The following is a 16,365-nucleotide window of genomic DNA, read 5'->3' as shown; positions in this document are numbered from 1 at the left end:
AACTACCTATTTATCTTTCTCCAACTAGTGCTGCACAAGTTTGTAGCTCCATAAATATTTACAGCCAAAGGAATGTCAGCTGATATACTCTCTGGCTGTTTTCTAACACAAATAGTGAATAAAACAGTGAATGTTTGGTAGAATTAATATTTATTAACATTACAGGTGATCACATGATTTGCTGATTAACTATTTGTGTTAATGAGCAGTTGTACAGGTGTACCTAATAAAGTGGCCAGTGAGTGTATATTACTACAACAAGAAAAGTTTTATATAATGACAATAAATTATTTCATAATAATAACAAGATGAATAGAATAATGTTCTAACAATAACATTTTCTTGTTATACCGTGAAAATATCTTTAAAACGTGGAAAACATCTTGTCTCTGAACTTCTCACTTGATACTGATCTGTTTTTTTCTTCTGGTGTGGCGGCAGAACGCCACCATACATGTTTAATTATATACGCAAAATTACACGTTTGTTATTACTCCATAAAAAAATTAAGATAAAAGATCAGGAGGAATAGGAATTTAGAAAGAGAGGAATGATCCCTTGTCCAGTACAGACATGAAATAGGTGCTGCTTGCACAGAGCAGGCAGATGTAGCAGTAGAATTACAATACAGAGAAACAGAAGACAATTAAGAACAGCAAAGTAGCAGAGCTGCAAAAGTACATCATAAGAAAATTCAAATCAAGGCTTGATGTATCAGTGAAATACTGTATACAGCATGTGGTACAATTTGCAAGCAGAGAGTAAAAGTGCATGGAGAAAGGAATCTGTATTAATCAACAGATGTTAACAAAATCCCAAATCAATTCCATTACTATTCTTAACACTTCAAATATGTTCTTTAAAGGGATAGTTCTGATATTTTGAAGCAGGGTTGTATGGGATACTTATCCAAAGTCAGTGTATTATACACAGTAGATGGCAGTCGGCATGTCCCTAGTTTGGAGAAGCAGGCTTGAGTCTGACATGGAAGTCCACTGTTGAAGAGGGGTCAGCAACAAAATGTATTTTAGCCTCCTAAAAAATCCTACCTAAAAACAGTTTTTTTTTCACTGCTTTACCTCTCCATCAGGCAGCCTGTTCTGACAGGAAAAACACCCAATTGTGCTCTCGTCAAAGCCACCAGACTCCACTGACAAAAACAACAATTTTAGCATGCTAAACACGAAAGCAGCTGGTCTACCGCTGCTTTGCTCAGTTAGTTAGTTTGTGTTATTGTGTGACTTTGGTGAATCAGAACTAACCCTTTTAAACACCAAGGTCCCACAATAACACAAACCAACTAACTGTTCAAGGCAGTGGTAGAGAAGCAGCTCCTGTATTTAGCATTTAGTTAAATCACTGTTTCTCTTAATGGAGTCTGGCTATAAAGACAATAATATCTAGAACTACATAATGGCTTACTTTTCCAGTTGGAAATCACTGTCTGATGTTAAGGAGAATCAGTGACAATACTACTATAAATATAGTGTACACTTTAACTGACTTTGGTTGTTTTAGATGGGACTTATTTTATGTGGTTAAAAAACGTTTTGTTGCTGACCCATCCACAGCAGTACATTGCTTAGCTTCAGTTTCAGACTCCAGCCTGCTTCTCCAAACTGGGGGTGTGCCAACTGACATCTACTATATGCTATATACTGATGGGTACCCTGTACAAACCCACTTCAAAAGACACTATCCCTTAAATTCAAGTATACACTGAATATGGCTTAATCCAGCTAGCTGCCAAATGAATGCTAGCTAAGTCCAACTCATTGTCAACAGTGCTTTAAAAACTCAAGTGTTCACATGTGTCTTCCCTAAATTAAACTACCCGTGTGTTCCCCAGATGAAGCTTAGCAATTATGCATGTCTCTTCAGTCTGTCCTCAGTCTCACTGAGTGTTTGCTCTGTTTGTCCCTTTCAGGTGACCTTAGTGACGGGCCTGGAGGTGCCAAAGAATACCAAACAGTAGGAGATCCCACCTCCCTCTGAGCGCGCTGAGATACAAACCAACGATGTCATATGCAGTTCGCTCCCACGTGAACCTTATCCAGTCACATCAGATGGGATTTACCCATCTCCCATTCGTCTCAAGGTGCCCTTTGTCTTGGATATACTTCAGTGTGAAACCCTGCTCCATAATTTGCAACAAAGGATTAAAATCTGGGTTATTATTGGCTATACATGATGATTGATGATGGATGTCACAACAGAGATGACGGGACTTACTGTGGATCGCCATACTTTTTTCATATCCCAGTTTTTGCCCAGGATACTAACAACATAAATCTTATTATTCCAGCTTGTACCTTCCAGAAATTTTAACAAAAAGGAAAATGCAGCCTGAAACCTCTCCTGGAGGCCTGAGACTAAAATAATCGACCCTCTCACTCTGACAGAATCAATGGTAAAGACTCCCACACTGTGCAGTGAAATGATGTTGTGCTTCAGTTTCTCTATTTGAAATTTTCTGAGCTTTTTAACGATTAATTTAAAGAATAAAAATAACATCACCATCAGTTTTAAAAAGTCCACAACAACGAGGTGCTTCTGGGAGGCGAGGGAGAAACGATTCAGCAGTGCTTATTGATGCTTCTCTCTCAGGTGTCTTTACAGCTCACAAGGTAAAACCAGATGAAGGGAGTGTTTTGTAGGGGTTGTTGCGGCACCGTGGGATGTTTCAGTCATGAAATATTTAAAAGCTGCGCTTTCGGTGCACATTTTTATCCCAATTGTGGCTCCAACAACACTGCCTTCTCTGTTTTTTTACTTTTTCTCTATTGCATACAAAGTGGCATAAAGATTGTTTGGTGCTGCTGTCAAAGTGGTTTACACACTGAGGTCAAAAGCTGGGAAGGATTGGGCTCAATTCCATTTCATTTTTCAGTAATGTGACAGATCTGCTGTCTAAATTTATTTTGGTGCATTTTTTTTGCAGTCGGTGGTGTCTTGATTAGGATTGTTTGGGGGATTTTAAGTGGCTGTCATCGTAATTTTTGAAAAGGGAGAAATTAAGTTGAATTTCTGGTAGACTGGGATTTAACAGTCACAGTTTATTTACCCTACATGTGTCTGCCTCAATTGGTTGAATAAAAGGGAAAGACTCAGCAGAGACCAAATGAGGTGAGCCGCAAACTTAATTTTGCCTCCTAAACTGGTTAAAGGTTTACACTTTTTATGGCGAGCATAATGGCGATGAAGCATTATGTTTTCGTGTAGTCCGTCTGTTCATCCGTCCCATTCTTGTGAACACGATATTTCAACTATGCCTTGAGGGAATTTCTTCAAATTTGGCACAAATGTCCACTTGGACTCAATGATGAACTAATTTGATTTTGATGGTCCAAGGTCAAAGTCACTGTGACCTTGCATCTGCCTCATTCTTGTGAATGCAATATTTAAGAAGGCCTTACGTAAGTTTTCTCAAATTTGGCACAAACGTCCACTTGGACTCAAGAATCAACTGATTAGAACTTGGTGGTTTAAGGTCAAAGGTCACTGTGACCTCACAAAACATGTTTTTGGCCCTAACTCAAGAATTCTTAAGCTGATTATGACAAATTTTTACACGAATGTCTAATAGAATATAACTATGAAATGATGACATTTTATATTCAAAAGGTCAAAGGTCAACCTCACTGTGACATCATAATGTTCTGCAAAAACACTTTTCTGGCCATTACTCAACATCATATCTCAGGAACAGAAGGGGAGACATTTGGGCAGATACTGAAGTGGTGCCACTAATCTTGGGTGTCCACCTTGAAACTGTGCTGATTGTATAGATTTTCTATGCTTTCACCATATTTTCACAGACATGGATGTAAACTGAAACTATAAACTTCGCGGGTTCGTGGAGGCAAACAAGCACGAGTCGACAATTCTAGTTTTACCTTTTGACAGAGTCAGGCTAGCTGTTTCCTCATTTCCACCAAGGACATTATAAAGAGGAGTCGTCGTGGCGAAATCAGGTCATATTATTGGAGTACAACTGGGAAAAGTAAACTGGGAACATGGGGATGATTAATTCCACTGAGGCTGAGGCATTGGCAGTTGGCGCTGAGTCAGAATATATTTTATACAAAAAATGAAGATATGGGTGAGAATAACAATTCTGCCATTAGTGAAAAATTCCTTAATAAAAGCCCATAAGCAAATGCTGTCGATATGAAAATGTTCTATTGTAGGTCAGCTGCCATCCGTTCAAGCCTAGCCAAAAAGTTCTCTAAGGCCGAACCCACCCAAGGAGGATTAAGAGAGCGCAGCCAAAGAGCACCTGAGTGGACAACATTTTTGTGTTTCTAGCAATGTCTGCCGTAACCCTCCAACATTGCAGCTCCAGTTACATTGTGCATGTGTCATACCCCAAACCTCCACGGCATCAAAGGCTGTGTCCTAGCCTTCATTGAATAGCCTTGATTTCCACTCTTTATGCTAAGCTAAGCTGAGAGTGGTATCAATCTTCTTGTCTAACTCATCTAATAAGCGTATTTTACAAAATGTCAAACTATTCCTTTACATTTATAGAAAGAACAGACAGCTACATTTCCCTACAAATGTAAAAATTAAGTTTCTCTTTGGATTATTGACTCAAATGCATGCTAGCATGTACAAACAGTGCACAAAGGACTTGATAACGCTGTATAAAAAGCGAGTGAAAAGGCAGTAGTTCATATACAGAGGACCTACACAGCAAAGTCTTAGTGTTTAAGAGCTTAAATGACATCAGTTCCAATTTCGAGTCTGTCATGTTCCTCCAGTCTGACATATTTGCTATTAGCAATATGCATTGCATGCCATAAACTAAATTCATTCATTCATTGATTCTTTGAGTGACTGAAATTAGTTTCTTTGGGAATTAAAATCAGATTTACCGCTTAACATCCAGTTTTCCCGCTTTAATTCCCCATAAGTAACTGTAAGGTTAAAATCCTCTTATTCACCCTGACTGACAGCATCATTATACTCTGCATACATTATATTCCCAAGACTCCATGTTTTATCTTGTGAATCATGTTATAAACATTTCCAAACATTCAGTCCGGCATATTTTTGTAATCTTTGAGATCTCCACTTGAATTTTAAATTAAGCTCTCTGGGGCTGAATAATCAGCATCAGCAGTGACTAAACCACTGGTGTGTCAATGAGGTCAGAGGTTAAACTCTGCCTGCAGCTTTAAATAAAAACACGAGAGCTTGTGTTAATTTGGGTGCCCAAACTACAAAATGGTGTGCAAACAGTTTGTACCTTGTCCTGTTGAATGAATCAAAATGAAGGAACAAGGTTGATTGGTTGCCTGCAGGAGCATTTCCTGCCTCCATGTTTTCCCTGCAGCCTCTCCCAGGCTCGCAATCACATTTATCTCAAGAGGAAATGTTTTCACCTTGAGGGATGAATGTCCGAAGATGCTGAAATGAAATGGAACTGAGCCAAACCTTATTTTGTTTTATAAGTCCAACAGCTACTATAATACATCAGAAGTCGATGAGAAAAGTGCAGTTGTCTCATGGTAATTTTATTCTGTGCTCATCACTCAGTCTCTCTGTAGATATCCATTTCAGGCACCTTTAATGTGTTGGGCTGAAAATGATCTTGAAAAGTCACATCAGGTAAAAGCTACGTTTGCTGCTATGCTTCTCATCAGGGATTGGATATGGCAGCCTGTAGAGGACAGTAGCTTCAAAATTCAACCAAACCACTGTGACTACGGATATCAGATGTTTTACCACACATTACCCATGTGGATTATATCTCGAATGCAGCAGAGGATGGAGAAGTTTGCTTCTGAATTCATTTAATATTTATTATGATAGGTGAAATATTTCTATTCCCTATAACGTTGTGAGTGTGAGAGACACACCTGCCATACAAAGATTGGGTTTACGTGTGAGTGAAGATCCACAAACAAATGTAAATAGTGACATGTGAGTTATGATTATGACCTGTGATATTAAGCATGGATTAAGCGTCGAACAAGTTTACAAAATATCTGAAGCTGTACTGTAAATAGTGTACTGTATTACTGTCTTTGCAATGAGTGATGTTAAAGCCAACTGCTACGACAGCTCGCCCTCTGCTGGTGGACGGTAGCGACAACAGGATTGATGAACTGATCCTCTTGTTACATTTAACCGACTGTGTTTTCAGACCTTTAAACGCTGACTTTAAAAAAAGCTGTCGGCAAACGTGTTGCCTGACGAGCTCCTACTATAACTTGTATCATCAACTATCTCATGATATTCAAACATTTAATCAGGGACATGAAATAGCAGTCATTTACATTTCTACAGGTTTTTATATACGTTTACAGATTATTATGAATGCAGGCAGCACTTAAATGTCACCTAACACAACATATTTAATTTAGATTATTAGTTCCACACAAACTTTAAATATGCCAGGTGACTGAACAGATATACAGTAAATAAAAGTAGGTATTTCTTACTGGAATTAGTGACGTCTATTTTCAATACAACAGCAGAAATATTATAAAATGTGTTAGCCTGTGGTTACCTTCTGTTTAAATTTAATTGTAGAGCACTAGAGTAGTAATTAGTGATACTTAAATAATAGGTAAATATTACCCTTCTTTTTTACTTCATGTTTTAATTATCAAAGACAATGGAAATGTGGATGGGATTATGTATTTTTATGAATCAAAACTCTTACCTAGATTGTTTTCCCATTTGCACCCCAGAACAGCAAACGGCAGGTATATTAGGCCACCATTTTGATATGTCAACTACAGCATCTTACCTGGGTTTTTGCACTTGATGCTGCATTCAAAGTATGTGGGAAAGTTCACACCTACATTTTTATATTAACAGTTAGGGCTGGGCGATATGTAGAAAATCAGATATCACAATATTTTTGCCCATGTTCCTCAATATTGATATTGCGACGATATTGTAGGGTTGAATATTGGTGCTTTCACAAAATATTTACACAAGATTTTCATTCAATTAAATCACTTAACTGAAACGCAGCCCTTAAAACCAGGAAGAGACAACACTTGAGATATTATGATATTTAATCTATTGGGGACGGCAGTAAGTCAGTCCACAGGGACCTGGGTTAGGAACCAGAGGGTCGCTGGTCCAAGTCCATGTTCGTACCAGGTATAGACTGTGGACTGGCAGCTGGAGAGGTGCCAGTCCCCCTCCTGGGCACTAAACCCCCAACTGCAAGCCCCCCTTGCTTTGACATCTCCACATGTAATGCATGTATAGGTCCTGTCTGTGCATGTGTGTATTCCGGGCCTGTATGTATATGACTACAGAGTGATAAAAACTGAATTTCCCCTTGGGGATTAATAAAGCATATCTTCTTCTATTAAAATCTAAGATGATATTGAGTCTCATATCATGACATTGATATAATACTGATACTGTACATTGCCCAGCCCTAATAACAATAAATCAAATGACTGTGTAATTCTGCAGTTAATGTTGGCTTCATGGAGCGTTTTAGCATCTTTCAGCTCATTGTTTTGGCCTTTAACTTCACTGTTTTGGTTCACTCTCATTGCTCACATAGCATCGTTTTCAGCTGCAGCTGTTTTCAGTGAAATAGCTCTAAAACCTGCTGTACACTACCTGCTCAGCTCCAAACAGCTGACAGATAGAGTAAGTGACAAGCTGGTGAACTTAGCATTCAGCAGCTGAACCAGATAGTTATCTCAGAAGGTTGGTGGGTGGCCAGAAACATAACATAAATACGTGATAATGCGCTATGTCCGCTGGATGTGTAAATAGATTGGTAATTTAAAAGGTGACAAGAGAGTGCTGCAGGATAAGTCCTAAAACCTGGAACTGAGTTTGCATTTTAGCACTCCTGGTTCCCATGTCTTTAAGTCAATGGATTTTTTTAAATGTCAGAGTCACCTGAAATAAGGTCTGTGGTTAACACAAGCTTAAGAGACTTTCACATTGTGTTCTACAATATAAAATATGTCGGCAAATACCCTTATACTCTATTTTGAAGCTTGTTGGTGTCTTAAAAAAGATGCTGGCCTCATTTTGGTGACGACGTTAAAGTCACGAGACCACGGTCTAATTTATTCATAGCCTAACATTAGCTTTTTACTTGTAGTGATTGCATTACCCTTCAAAAAATTATAAAACTGGTGTTCATTTGTGAAGATTACCTTGCTGAACAAAAGGTGTAAGTATCATAAACATTTGTTTGCCACAGAGCTTATTTTCTGCAGTATTCCAAAATCCAGTGAAAATATCCCATAGGTGTTTTTGTGGAGGGAACCAGGGGGGCGCCAACTTCTGCGTCAGCCTATAAGAAAACATAAACCTACAGCACTCTATATGTCAGTGTTGTCACAGTTTTGTTTCTGCTGCCCCCAAGTGGCCAGAAAAAGCAGGTATTTCATTACAAACAACAAATAAGGCAATAAAATCCAAATAAAATTATTTAATTTGAAATTTAGTGACCATCCACAATGTTCTTATTAGCATTTATATTTACCATCTTTCCCACATGACATGAATGCAGCATTAGTGTCAAAGCCAGGACTTGAACTAGTTTCCTTCGACCCAGAAAGCAAACATCTATCAGCCAAAGGGGAATTTTTCCTGACCTGCTCCAGACTGCCAGCTTTCTGATGAAGGCCTGGGATGAAGCACTGCCCAGCTCCCTCTCAGTGCTTTTTATCTCTTCTGAGAAAAAACGCTCCATGGACACAAGGCCTCAGGTCTACATTTGCATCATGTGAGGCTCTCTGGCTGCTCAGCTCAGCCTTACCCTCTGACCGTCCTCCCACCTCCCACACCAGAGGAGCAACCATCCCCAGAGTTTGACTTTGCTGTCACCAGAAATAGATTTTAAGCCCACGAGCAAAGTGAGACATCTATCGCATAACCTGAGGGGAACCATTTCCTTCATCTGAAAGTCTGGCTGATTTGGGGTTACATGTCTGCGGGCTGTGTTGGTGTCAAAATGGTGCAGAGGGAATAGAAGCTGAAAGTAAAGGTGTTAGGTTGAGGCTCAGAGAGTCACAGTGTATCAGGTAAAATCAGGTTACACCTTTCACTTTTTTTTTTGCAATATTAAAATCAAAACAGATCTTTATAAGACAGATACGAACGAAAATCACACCTAAAGTCATTGTAGTCACTCCTGTCTAGAAACGGTATTGTCAGAGTGCTTGTATGGCATGTCCCTTTGCCCCAACACTTACCCACCCATGAATGTGAGATTTAATTTAATGGTGCTGGGGGGAAAAGCATGTCACTACTGTTAGCTATTTAACTTTACGAATGGCAGATTTATTTACTCTATAAAGTCTGTAAATATATTTAATTACATATTTATTTTCTTTTGTATATTGCCCTCAAGTTGTTCAGTATAGAAGTTGAATGGCTACTGAGTATATATATCCATGGTGAATCGCCAAGGGTTGCAGGTTTTAAAAAAAAAAAGCAAACAGCTACAAAATCTTCAACATAAACCAGACTCGCTTACAGCTTGAAACAATGTGCTGCAGATAAGCTTCATATTTCCTCATGTGCGTCCTTTTTTGAAATGTATAAATGACACAAAAGCTGCTTCAAGGAAACGGTGTGAGAATTTGTGACCTCACCCAGCCGCACACTGCCAGATCACACCTCTTGTTTCGCTGCCACCGTCGTTATCGCTCAAAATCCATCGACTTTTTTTCTCCCTTTCACAAAATGAGAAGTTTTCTGTAGAGATCTGTGATGTTTACACCTCGAACGCAGCTTCTCGAGGCTGTCAGGAAGTCGTGTACGTAAGGGTTTCACAACAAGAGAGAAACGACTTCCTCATGGTCCATTCAGAGTGTTTGTATGTGTGTGTTTTCATGAAAACGTCTGCCAAGACTTTACCTGTGTGTACATTGTTTGTTTTTTTAATAACTACCCCCATCTGTCCTGTTACACCCCCCCCCCTTCCTGCCAATGTAAATGTTTTGTACGACTACATGGTTTGTATATGAGAAATGCATTGTAACTGCAAACCTTTACAGTGTAAAAACACCAGAAACGCAGATGTGTGAGTTTTTTTTGGTCATTTATAAAAACAAAATAAATTAACTGTGATGGAATATGATTTGACAAAAGTCTCCAGTTTGATGCATTTAGTGTCCTGCCACTGTGTGTATGTTCAGGGTCCGTTCTGGAGGTCGGGAAATTGGATTCTTGACTCAGCAGTCTATCTCCTGGAACACCGTTTTTTATTTTTACTGCAGACAAGTCCTCTGGAAATCAGCCTTACAGCGCACGCTGTATTCAGCTCTCGTCCACTTCCTCTTAACACTGCAAACAGTCATGCAGTAAACTGAGTCACTGATGGCGTTCTGGATGCCAGGTTTTCCTCTGGGCTGCTCGAGGTTTCCCATCCTGGAGGATTTAATTGGTCGCCTGCAAACATAAAAAGAGGGATCTTACAGCGATCACTTTCAGTCCCCTTAAATCTTATCACTTGATGTAAACCTTACCCTTAACTTAAAATGCTTCTAACATTAACCCTAAACTTTCCCTGATTTTGGGTCACTTTATCTTTTGATTCCCATTTCCACCTGGTGTTAACATGCATTTTGGTTGATCTGATCACAAGTGGAAAGCTGTACGTCTGCCTGTTCACACCCGGCACTAAAATGCATCTCCACGTGTCTCAAGTAACCACTCGTGATCGTATCTAACCTAACCTCTCTATATGCAAATAAAGACAGTAGCCTGAATCATTTAATTCACCATCATAGGAGACTACTGCTGCAGGAGTGTGAGCTTTGTACCGAAGACAGTTGGTTGCGGTGAGGCGAGCAGTGAATAAACAGACTATGATTATTTGCAGTCCAATCCACATGGCATCATATGATACGTAATAGGAGAGATAAGGGATAAATCAACATAATATAAATGTACACATGGCTCCTAAAGACAGAGTCGAGCTGGTTCAGTGTCAGTGTGAGGTTGAACTGACTGTTTGAGGGTAGGACAGCGGCTCCACACCAGTCCTTCTGTGCTGCGTCTAACCTGTGTAACAGCAGCAACAGAAAGTTTGCTTATCTGGCTGGGAGTTGCATAAGCAAGGATGTCAGCTGAGTAGGCAATCCTTCAGTGTGGCCAAGGACACATTAGTGCACACGCTATTGAAAGAATGTGGCCATGTGAGGACCCGACCACCTCTGAAAGTGGTCGAAGCGATCAGATTTCAAGACGCAACAAGGACGCATTTGATGCATTCACACCTGTACTTGTGATCTGATCAACCAGGATGTATGTTAATACCAGGTGTAAACAAGGCCTAAGATTGTCAGGTGAACATACAACAACATGCTCACCTATTTGCCCCTCTTATTGCCTTTGATTTTCTGGATCTCCTTGGAGCTGAGGATCAGCATGCCGTTCTTGAAGCGGCCCACCTGACCTGAGGGGGCGGAGCCAGAACCTGAGGGCACCTTCTTCTTGTCCCTGCTGGAGTTGGCAGCACAAGCAAACACAGGTTTCAACCACTGAGACACTATAAGACAGCCACTATATTTATCTGCTGATTTCTACTCTCAACTCAACTCTCCGTATATCATGGTTTATTATTCAGTGCTTAAGAACTTTTTAGATATGGATAGTTATGCACAATATTTAATAATATAGAGAGTCAAGAATATTTATAAAAAGCACATATTTGCTGACATGCTGATTTCAGCCTGTGTCTCCCAAATTAAAGGTCCAGTGTGCAGGATTTAGAGGTATCTATTGGCAGAAATGGTATATAATATTCATAACTATGTTTTCATTACTTCATAATCACCTGAAAATATGAATTGTGCTTTCTTCACCTTACATTGAGCTGTTTTTATCTACGTTGGAGCAGATAAACCAAAGACCTGCTCTAGATAGGGCTATTTGCGTTTTTGCGTCAGCCATCTTAGTTCTCCTTCACACTTGGCATGTGGGAAAGGTTTATTAATATTTATATTAAATCCTAGAGGAAAATGTTTACAGTTATACTCAGAAATGTCCGTCTCACCCACCTTTGTTTATTCGGCTTCTTCTTTTTCTTCAGGTCCTACAGAGCAACAGGAGGAATGATTTTTTAAATTTCCATTGTATTGTTTGGTTTAAGGTGGGGGAAGGTGCAGGTCTTACCGGCTGAACCTCCTCCTTTGCTTTCTGCTTCTTCTCTTTGATCTGCTGCTGCAGCACCTTGTAGTTTACGTAGTCCTTCTTGGGGGGCTGATTGAGAGATAATTATTAAGTCGTGAATTAGTCACTTAGCTATTCAAAAGGCTGTGATGCTAATTAAATAAGTGCAGCGCTTTAGACAAAAGATTATCCATACTCTGGCTCCCAGCATGACGGCTCTGTCTTGTTCAAACACACGCTGCTGCTCCTTCTTATAGCCTGTGATTCCAAACCGATGGACTTCAAGACGAGCCTGAAACCAACAAACACAGATAAAGTATAAAGCTTCTATTAATTATAGAATCACAAAATTGTAGTTTACAGACAGCGATGCAGCAACAAAAAACACACACAGTGAAGTGGGATAAAACTGTCACCTTTTCCAAATTGAGTTCTCCTAGCTCGCTGCTTTCCTTCTTCTCTGTTATCTTCTGAGGGGCCTTGAAGTGAGGACAGCACGTAACCAAAGGCGGCAAAAACAAGAGGAGAGAGACAGTGAAGTGATGTATGGTGACAAGAAGAACATACACAGAGAAGGTTGAGTAGAGGTCATACAGCTGCATGGAGGAGGCTTGGTTTCAAAATGTCAGAGATGGAACAGGTTCTGCGTTTGCACAAACACATTACTTGTTATAAAATGAACTGAGGTACAGCTCTTTGGTAGAATAAAAAAGTTAGGCTGTCCTGTCAGTGCTGGTGACAACAGTTTAATTTTTCATTAACCCTGATGCTTCATCTTGTTGGATAGAGGAACTTCAAATCACCTCCCACTATCTACTCTCTTTGCCCACAAATTAAATTACCATTGTCACTGTTTTATCTTTTAAGGCAATATATTTTGTGCAGTTACAAAACTTCCCTTTGTGCTGTATATAATAAATAAATTATGTTTTTTTTTAAAGAAAATACATCCAATAAAGAGTCCTCAGACAGGTAAAACCAAGGTTTCCAAGTATGCTGACATATCTGAGATTGTTTTTTGTGACCCTTGGTTGCACAAATCCGCCAGTTTTACAAATGTTGACTTGTAGATTCAGAATTTTGTTGATTGACAGAAAATTAATCAAACACTTTTTTCTCGATCAATTAATCATTTTGGTCATTTTTCAAACAAATATGCCAACCTTCTGCTGGATAGAGCTTCTCAAATGTCAAGTTTTTTTTTTTTAAAAAAAAAAACAGAAGATGGTAAACTGAAGGTTTCCCTCCGAGACATGATCACAGTGTAGGGTAATACAGACAGACGTGGCCCAAATCTTTACAGTAAACGGGAAAATAACTATTTGTAACAAGTCTCAAGTTTGCTATTATAGATGCACCTCTTCCAATATGCTACAGTAACATTTTTTCCCACCAGTGGGACAGGACACGGCACAGCTAACGCACCACAGAACAGCTTATATTGTTTACTGAATCCACAGGATTTGTCTTCATAAAGTACACAGAGTGAGCCAAAGTAGCATAGACTTACAGGCATTTTGTCGGGGGCCGGTGACTGCTTGGTTTTCAGTTTCTTTCGGGGGTCCTGGAATGTCACAACCTCCACCTGACTCGCCTGATGGATGGTTGGACCTGAAAAGACATGATATATTACATTAATAAGACGAGGATTGGAGAAATGAGTGGTTGAAGATGGGAGGCTAGAGGAGTAGAGAGTCTGAAAAGGTTTAAATGACAGCTGTGCATATGTATGGACACCATCAAGTGTTAAAGGAAGAATTTCAAAAAAATCAATATGACAAATTATCTGGAGACCTTTGGAATGATTCCTGGAAACAAAATATGTTGATGGACGATGCAAAGCTGCATTATTGTTTTGCTGCCCACCTGTTTGCTCAGTGTTTGGTTGTTGCTGCCGATGTTCAGCACCATCACGATCTGCTCTGTTGTCCTCAGTGTCACTGCAGACATCCCTGACAGCAGAAGACTCCTCTTCCTCCTCCTCACATCTTTTTCTTTTCTTCTTCTTCTTCTGAGACTTGAGCTTCTTTTTTGATGCCGCTCCATCATCTGCACCATCAGTCAACAACATGAGCATGAATTATAAATCTCATTCACATCCTTGCAACTTTCTGGTCAACATCATTAACTTGTTTGTGCTTTTTGGAAATAGCTGAATAAGATTTAAATATAATTTTATGAGAAATCATAAAAACTTCTCTGCTTTAATGGAACCTGACGACTGCTCCTCCATCCTTGCTTCTATCAATTAAGTCCAGTCCAGTGCTTTCCTTAAAACATGTTATATTTTATTCCTTATTTGAACTTACAACTTTTTATGTTAAGATTCTGATATACCTGTGTGATCTTCTTTTTTGTACATATTTAGTTAGAATTATTGAAGGAAGCCTGAAACTGCCAACAATTACTTTTCTGCACTTATTGGCCAATAAGAGTATTACTTGCATAAGTAAGATTAGAAAAGAAAAGTAGGACATTTATTTATCCTGAATGTTGTGCAGCACTTGAAGAACGAAGTAGGGAACGCAAAGAGTGCAAATATAAAATATCAATTTAAAAAAAAAAAAAAAATCCAAACTATACACAATGCCAAACATATAAACACAGTTGCCAATAAGGATCATGAGCTGCTCATATCAAGTTGCATCAATATCATTTACTAGGATGTGTATTTTACAAAAATGTGTAGAAACCAAGACTTTGTGGGTTTGGGGTTTAACACTGTGTCTGTGTACTGTATGTCACTGATACCAGTGGTTCTCAGATGCTGTGCCACAGCACAGCGTGCCGTGGGATTTTGTGATAACCACACATTATTATTACAATATTCAACCTCGCCTATATAAAAAGTTATAAGTGAATTATTAATTGACTGTATCAGTATGCTGTACGCATCCATTTCCTAATGAAGAGCAAAATTCTACCTTAAATGTAATTTAATGTACAAAACCCTCACAGGGAACCTACTTGTCACCATTTGCGAGAGGGAATTATAAGTGTTTGGCACATGTTTGATCACATTCTCACATTATCTTACACTATTTCCTGTTTAAACGGATGTTATTGGTGCTTTAATATAATTTTAAAAAGCTTAAAATTAATACTTGAATCATTGTTAAGAAATATTTAATGAGTAATGGCTGGTTGACAATTTTTATTTGATATTAGTAAATAAAAACACACATTTATGTTGTGATAAGAGCGATAACACATTATGTAGAGGCTATTGTGCACAGATAAAAATATAGGTGTGCCTTGGGTGCAAAAACCACTGACAAATGCCAATCAGTATCATCTGTGGGTGAGAAAACTGCAGCAGAGCACAGATTGATTTAGTAATTCAAACAACTTTTACAACAAAAACGTTGTATAACTACTGGGAGAAATACTTCTCATCAATCAATACATTGTCCTGCACAATACTTGCACACAGCTGAAACATATACCTGAGCAACTTCAAAGAATTTCTTTAATTTTCCACTATAAACCTTAAGTTGTCACTAATATCAGTAAGATAGAATAAAATGAGCCTTTACTGATCTACAGAGAGGGAACTTTGTTGTCACAGCAGCACAAGGTCAGAAGTAAGCAGGCTACAGATAAAAAGAGTTATTTGAGAAGCTGCAATAAGAACAGAGGTAAAGACTATCAGCTATATAATATGCTTAAGTAACAGTGTCTGAAAGTTTGACAGCACGTTAGATTAACTAAACAATCACCCTTGCGATTTAAATTAATAAAAACGACTGACTGACTGGATGTTATTGTGCTGATAGTGACCATGGAGAATGCATTACATGACCCATGCTGGGGACAGCCAGCTAACATTAGCAGGGACAGCTAGCATTCATGTCAGGACAGGTCAATGGTTTTAGCCGAGTTACAGGAGCATAATTAAGTCAACACATACATTATTCTTGTTTCTAACTCTTATAACGTGATAGCAGAGCCCTGGTAAAACAAACAGGACAGACTTAACAGACGACACAAGCCTTTTAAAGCAGCTTGTAGAGCTAGCATCTCTGGCTAAGCTAACAGCACTTACCAAACTCATACAGTTTATCCAAAACATGTTCAAGGAACAGACAGTCTTCGTCTTCCTTTCCCTTCATTTTAAGGTGATGGTACAAGCAGGGAAAGAAAAGAAAGAACAAAAGAGAACAAAACAGTAACTCCTCGGGACTCAAAGCACATGGGACGACCGGTTTGGTCACATCCGGCTACCGTAGTTGCGGAAGTGCCACG

The 16,365-nt window shown here is 39.0% G+C and overlaps 2 protein-coding genes across 2 annotated transcripts in view; one reads left to right on the top strand and one right to left on the bottom strand.

Moving 5' to 3' along the window:
* The window catches only part of LOC125896780 (E3 ubiquitin-protein ligase TRIM9), a 73,301-nt gene extending 64,526 nt beyond the window's left edge, over nt 1–8,775 (top strand). The window contains exon 11 of the mRNA XM_049589649.1: nt 1,928–8,775. Within this exon, the coding sequence (XP_049445606.1) occupies nt 1,928–1,975 (48 nt within the window). The 3' untranslated portion in view covers nt 1,976–8,775. The remainder of the gene's footprint in view (nt 1–1,927) is intronic.
* Nucleotides 8,776–10,023: 1,248 nt separating this feature from the next.
* Nucleotides 10,024–16,324, bottom strand: lg11h1orf131 (linkage group 11 C1orf131 homolog). Its single transcript, XM_049589667.1, has 9 exons — nt 16,166–16,324; nt 13,987–14,169; nt 13,631–13,731; nt 12,537–12,599; nt 12,317–12,412; nt 12,124–12,210; nt 12,009–12,043; nt 11,319–11,451; nt 10,024–10,395 (listed from the first exon to the last, which is right to left on the bottom strand). Exons 1-8 carry the CDS (start codon nt 16,230–16,232, stop codon nt 11,319–11,321), a joined length of 765 nt encoding a protein of 254 aa, XP_049445624.1. The 5' UTR covers nt 16,233–16,324; the 3' UTR covers nt 10,024–10,395.
* Between the last annotated feature and the right edge of the window lie 41 nt (nt 16,325–16,365).

This window comes from Epinephelus fuscoguttatus, linkage group LG11 (genome assembly GCF_011397635.1).
Source record: "Epinephelus fuscoguttatus linkage group LG11, E.fuscoguttatus.final_Chr_v1".
NCBI lineage: Eukaryota > Metazoa > Chordata > Actinopteri > Perciformes > Serranidae > Epinephelus > Epinephelus fuscoguttatus.
The sequence above is the reverse complement of the archived record's forward strand: the minus strand, read 5'-3'. Positions and strand labels throughout refer to the sequence as shown.

Excerpts from the sequence above, each read along its gene's own strand:
- lg11h1orf131 (XM_049589667.1), bottom strand. The coding sequence starts at position 16,232 with ATGAAGGGAAAGGAAGACGAAGACTGTCTGTTCCTTGAACATGTTTTG. Across the intron at positions 14,170-16,165 it reads GGATAAACTGTATGAGTTTG|ATGATGGAGCGGCATCAAAA; the intron begins GTAAGTGCTGTT and ends CTGATGGTGCAG. Across the intron at positions 13,732-13,986 it reads ACCAAACACTGAGCAAACAG|GTCCAACCATCCATCAGGCG; the intron begins GTGGGCAGCAAA and ends ATGTCTTTTCAG.